Consider the following 5,430-nt stretch of genomic DNA (forward strand, 5'->3'; position numbering starts at 1 on the left):
GCGTACATTTCTCATTTTCTCATTTCTTTCTCTGAAAGCATTGTTTAATCAGACAAAGCAATCCATTAAAACAACTTAAAAGCTGTTTTTGGAGATCCACAATATATTACAGCATACGTGTATCCAAATACATGCAGAAATAAAGTACTTTTCCTCGTTGCTGGCAGTGAGTGCGTATATATTTCACCTGGAAATGCTTTAATATGGTGTAGCGTTAAAAAATAATCTGAGTTTACAGCAATTTGTAAATCTTAATTATTCTACACTTATTCTACAGGTGCATACTAAATGTACAAAAGATGTACCCATGATGTACAGGCTACAAGCAATACTACAGTGTATATATGAGAATTTCTATAGATTTGGTCTGTCTATATGTGTGGCCCTGTGACGGACTGGTGACCTGTCCAGGGTGTACCCCTGCCTTTCGCCCAGTGTGTGCTGGGATAGGCTCCAGCAGATCCCCGTGACCCTGATTAGGAATAAAGCGGGTATAGAAAATGGATTGATGGACTATAAAGATTTGGTTTGAGATACCTCTCATGAATTATTGCATTTTTAATTATTACTTCTTCTTTTTTTTTCTCCCTCAAGAATAAAGTCAATCAGGATTAAGGGTCTGTGAATGAAATTTTTTTTATTACTTGTCTTATTAAGGAAACAATAATTCAATTCTATTATTTCTATTAAGATTAAACACCAACCATGGACATTTTGAGTAATTTTTCTTTTTCTTTTTCTTTCCTCTTCCTTTTTAATGACTGCAGTGACAGAACCACTGAACCGGTGCAGAAGTGGTGACGCAGACGGCCAGACAAACGTGTATGTGTTAAATTAGTTCAATTGGGTGTTTCTATTTAGTTTTTATCACAAGTGCATGTTTTATGATTATGCTAATTAACTGAGAGTGAGTCTGATCAAGGACATGTCGGTTTTTTGTTGCCAGAAATGGGAATAAAGCAAGCCATTAAGGCTGTGAAGCTTTTTAAGGTTGCAGTGTTTCTATTTATAGTCCCTGGACATTGGTTTAGCTGTGAATAAGTATAAATTATCACATTTTTTCCCATTGAGAGAGAGAGCGAGCGAGAGAGGGAGGGAGAGAGGGAGGGAGGGAGGGAGGGAGGGAGGAAAGGAGAAACAAGGAATTTGCTTTTCAACTTTTTAATAGAAATATTTGGCAGTAAAAAACTGTAAATAAATAAGATATGTTGAAATGAAATAAATATAGAAAATAGGTTCACTTTTCTTTTCATGAGCTGACAATACAAGTCAGAGGAAGATCACAACTGCCCAAAATATAGTCTCTTTTCATGGTGGACATTTTGTTGACTACTTTAAATCTCAGTGACCAGTGGCTGAGGTCCTCTTCACTGATGCCATCAAAGAAAAAGTCCTCATTGAAGATTGGATTACGGCTCTTCCTAATGACAGTGCTGCGCTGTTTCTGGAATTTCCCCGGCATTAGAGAAAGACTGATGCTGCAGTTGATGCTCTTAGGGTCCACAGAGAGAGAGTACAGCCCCTCGGCGCTGATGAGTCGGACCCTGAGTCTCTGGTTCTCTGGACAGTACTCTGCAGAAAGGCGTAAGGTTCCATCCCTTCCTATCGGCACCAGGCTTTCCTTCATCACCCGTTCTCTGTGCAGAACCAAGTCCAAGGGGAAGATGGCAGGAGGTGCGAGGCCAAAGCTGGAGGAAAGAGGCTCTATGAGTACTTCAGATGATCTCCTCATGACGTTAGGGCTGTTATCGGTAGAGCTGGCTTCATCCGTTGACAGGGAGTTGTTCCTGGAAACGACAGTCTTCCGGATATTGCGGTAGAGTAGCTTCTCGTGGCTGAGTGTTTTGAAGAGGGAGGGTTTGGGTAGGGATCTGGCCAGGAGAGGAGAGCTGAACGGCGAAGATTCGGCTGACGAGGTGGTGTCACTGTCCTGTGTACCCTGCCTGTGCAGACCGAAGCCCCTCCGTGACAGTCTGGATGTGAAGTTGTTCAGACTGAAGGAGGAAGGTGATGTGGAGGCTGGGAAAACAGGAGCTGAAGAAGATCTGGAGCAGGTATTAGATCTGTTCCTGGGTAGAAGCAAGGGAATCCCACAGGAATTGGGATCATTGTGGAACAGGGATTCTTTCCTTCTTGTGTGGGGGCTCTCGAGCAGGGTGCAGAAGCCATAACATGTCTGGGCTTTGGCCAGATGGGGCAGAGAGAGAGCAGCCTGGCTCTGGGGGTCCGCATTGGTGTTCTCCTCATCACTGCAACCTTTGTTGTACGGTCCATCATCCACGCTCTCGACTTGGATGATGTGACTAGAGATCGGTTCTCGGAAGGGAATGTCTTTCTTTGGGCTGTAACTTTCACTGCAGGATACCGTGATGCACGGAGTTGTCTTTCCTTGCTCTACACCCTTGACCTCCAGTGGACTTGAGATTTTAGGTGGGATGCAGAACTCAGGAATGGTGTCCGGCGTGATGATGTTAGGACACAGGGTGGTTTTCTTGACTTTCTCAGCAGGAGCTTTCTCTCCAAACATGCTTCCGATTTTAAGGCTGTATTCCGTGGCAGGAAGGAGCAGATTGGTTTTCTCTACTGATATACGGATCTTTTCAACCACCCACATGGGATCAACTTTAAAAACCTTTAAAAAAAAAAAAAAGTAAAATATGTCAGATTTAATATTTAGTACTGGCATAAGCAGTCAGTTTCTAAATTGTTCATTGATAAAGATGGCAAATGTAAGAGATCACAAATGATATCAATTTTTCTATTTTTCTTACCTTAGAAGTCATGTGCTGTAGTTCAGTAGGTTTGTTCAGTATCCTGCTTGCCGCATTGAAGTCAGGCTTTCCGGTGACAGATGCGGTTTTCTGGCCAGCAGACTTTCTGTCTCATCTCAGAGTGGCGTTTCTGTAACGCATAAAAAGCTCTTGGCTACTTATACTGCAGCACTGGACAGTGGGTGGAGTTTAGAGCTCCATGTGCACACCTCCAGCAGCTCAAGCACACTTCTCCTGCTAACACCGGCTACAGTTCCCATAGGAACACACAAACCATGACATTATAATCTTGAACCCCAAGCTTGGAAAAGTAAAGCTAGCATGATAAGCAAATTGCTGTAGAGGGTAATGAAACAGTCTGATAAAATCCACCTGTGTGTGTGTGTGTGTGTGTGTGTGTGTGTTAGTATGTTTAACTTTCCATTCTTTAAAGAGAATAAGGTTGGACAGGAACATGTAATCGATTGGATAGCGGCTTACTGACCTTATGTATGTACATATTTGGTACATATGGCATGTGACGCAATATATTAAGTCCATCCTAATCCTATATTACAGGTAACTACAGTATATAATACATTATGCAAACTATTACAGCCAGTCATTTCTGATCATCTATAACATACTCTATTCATGGGCTTTATTATTTTATACCTAAAAATTCAGACACAAAGAAATGTCCAAAAAGATAAGTATATAAAAGTGTGCAAACACTCTTTTCATGCAACAGCAGATAACAACTAGCAATAGATAAAACAGTGTATTCTGTTGGTGTTCTGTTCATTTCGTGGCATGGTACATTGTGAGTGGTTTACATAGCAGTGCTTTCAAGCATTGTAGTCATGAGAATTAGTGATAAGGAGAACCGAGATCCATAAAAACATTTGTCCTTTTAATAAACTAATATTGATTGCTCAGGATACCAGAGAACATTCTGGGAATTCTGTGAACATGATGTGAAAGTGCAACCACCATTCCCCCCCCACCTCTCACTCTCTCAGGTATACCCTCTTGTGGTGGAACAAAATACTGTCCCTTTTCTACAGTACATTAATTTAGCAAATTAATGCACTAAATGGAATGGTGATCGAAATAAAAAATAATCGTTATATTTATAGGATAACGGAGGTTATATTGTTCTTTAAACATTATAATAGTGCACCTTTAAAGGTGTAACGGGATTCATCAATTCATTTCTTTTTCTCAGCTTTGGATCAGAGTTCAAGTGCAGTATCTCAGCAACTCTGGGAGACTACATCATTAGACAGCTGGGCTATAGAGATAAAAAACATTAGTAGAGGGGAAAAATATATATATTTTCCAACTTGTTCTTAGAAATGTTTTGGTCATCGAAAACACATGGATTTTTTTTTATCAGCAGACTGAGTGCTATCTGTTTTTGTATTTTATTGTTTTGGGTTTTATAGCCTGTGAGGATTAAGGGCTGCTGAGGATAAAGGAGCTTTTACATGCAGGATAATGGCTACCATCCTGATAAATCTAGTTTAGTCGGACCAGATACCAGCTGCCAGACTGGTAGACCATCACTCACCATCTGGTAAGTTATTTAAATTGATTGACAAATTTCTGATTGTCTTAGAGTTGTGTTATATTCTTTGCTTTCTTTTTGTTTTCACAATTGGTCTACAATACAGTATTAGCAGAATGGCAGTAATTCAGAAACTTTACCTTTCTACCAGCTGGCAAAGATGACCTACCAGTTTAAGCAGCTCAGGGATATTTGCCAGCTGGTAGCTGGTCAGTTTAAACTGGATTTTTCCTGTCCTCATGCATGTTTATCCTGGTCAGAGTTTTTGTGGATTAAATCAATTATTCATTTATTCATTTAATCAATCAATCATTCATCAGTAAGTCCTTTATACTCAGCATTGTAGTGGATGAATTAGGGACCCTGGAACAAGTGGCAGCATTACCCACTGCACCACTGTGCTGCCCAACATGTGTTAATACTTTTATATGAAATAGAAGCAATGAAGTGACCTCTAAATAGGCCCTTGCTGTTCCCTGGATTTCAAAATACATTTGATGCTGCCATCCACATAATTAGATGTGAATAAAGGCCAGTGTGTTTGTGTGGTCAATATGAACACTAGATGGCACTAGCGTGATATATATACAGTATAGAGAGTATAACACGGTAAACAATGGTTCGTCGAGGCAGGTTAAAAGGTCAGGAGTGTGTAAATTTATAACATGTTATTAACTTAGGCAGTGCAGAAGATGCAGAGCAAGACAAGCAAGAGCTGGACACTCAAACCTTTTTAGAGTCACTTCTTTAAATTTGAAGTTCTGTTATAAAACTATAAAATAAATTCTTTTCGGTCTAATCTTCCAGTTGTTTAAGGCCTCTGTGGTACAGAGACTACACGCATACTGTATGTGGCAGTATCACTTTAGTCCTGTCTTTGCTGAGGTTTTGGCCACAAAAGCAAGAAAGATGACAAGAAAGACCAGTTGCTGATGACCAGATGCTTCTGTTCTGTTTAGGTTTACATTTATGGCATTTGGCACTTTGACGCGCTTATCAGAAGTGCACACAGACGTGCTTTGAAGTCTTTATCAGGGAATACATCCTGACATTGGTTCACAAAGTCAAGGACTAAGAACACCATCAGTCTAAAAAAATGTTGGGGAGGGT

General features: G+C 40.4%; 1 protein-coding gene across 1 annotated transcript; it reads right to left on the bottom strand.

Moving 5' to 3' along the window:
* Window positions 1–1,145: 1,145 nt before the first annotated feature.
* c2cd4a (C2 calcium dependent domain containing 4A) lies at window positions 1,146–2,917 on the bottom strand. Its single transcript, XM_058407567.1, has 2 exons — window positions 2,772–2,917; window positions 1,146–2,632 (listed from the first exon to the last, which is right to left on the bottom strand). The coding sequence occupies exons 1-2, from the start codon at window positions 2,781–2,783 to the stop codon at window positions 1,250–1,252; spliced, it is 1,395 nt and encodes a 464-aa protein (XP_058263550.1). The 5' UTR covers window positions 2,784–2,917; the 3' UTR covers window positions 1,146–1,249.
* Window positions 2,918–5,430: the final 2,513 nt, after the last annotated feature.

Source organism: Hemibagrus wyckioides, linkage group LG14 (assembly GCF_019097595.1).
Source record: "Hemibagrus wyckioides isolate EC202008001 linkage group LG14, SWU_Hwy_1.0, whole genome shotgun sequence".
Taxonomy (NCBI): Eukaryota; Metazoa; Chordata; class Actinopteri; order Siluriformes; family Bagridae; genus Hemibagrus; species Hemibagrus wyckioides.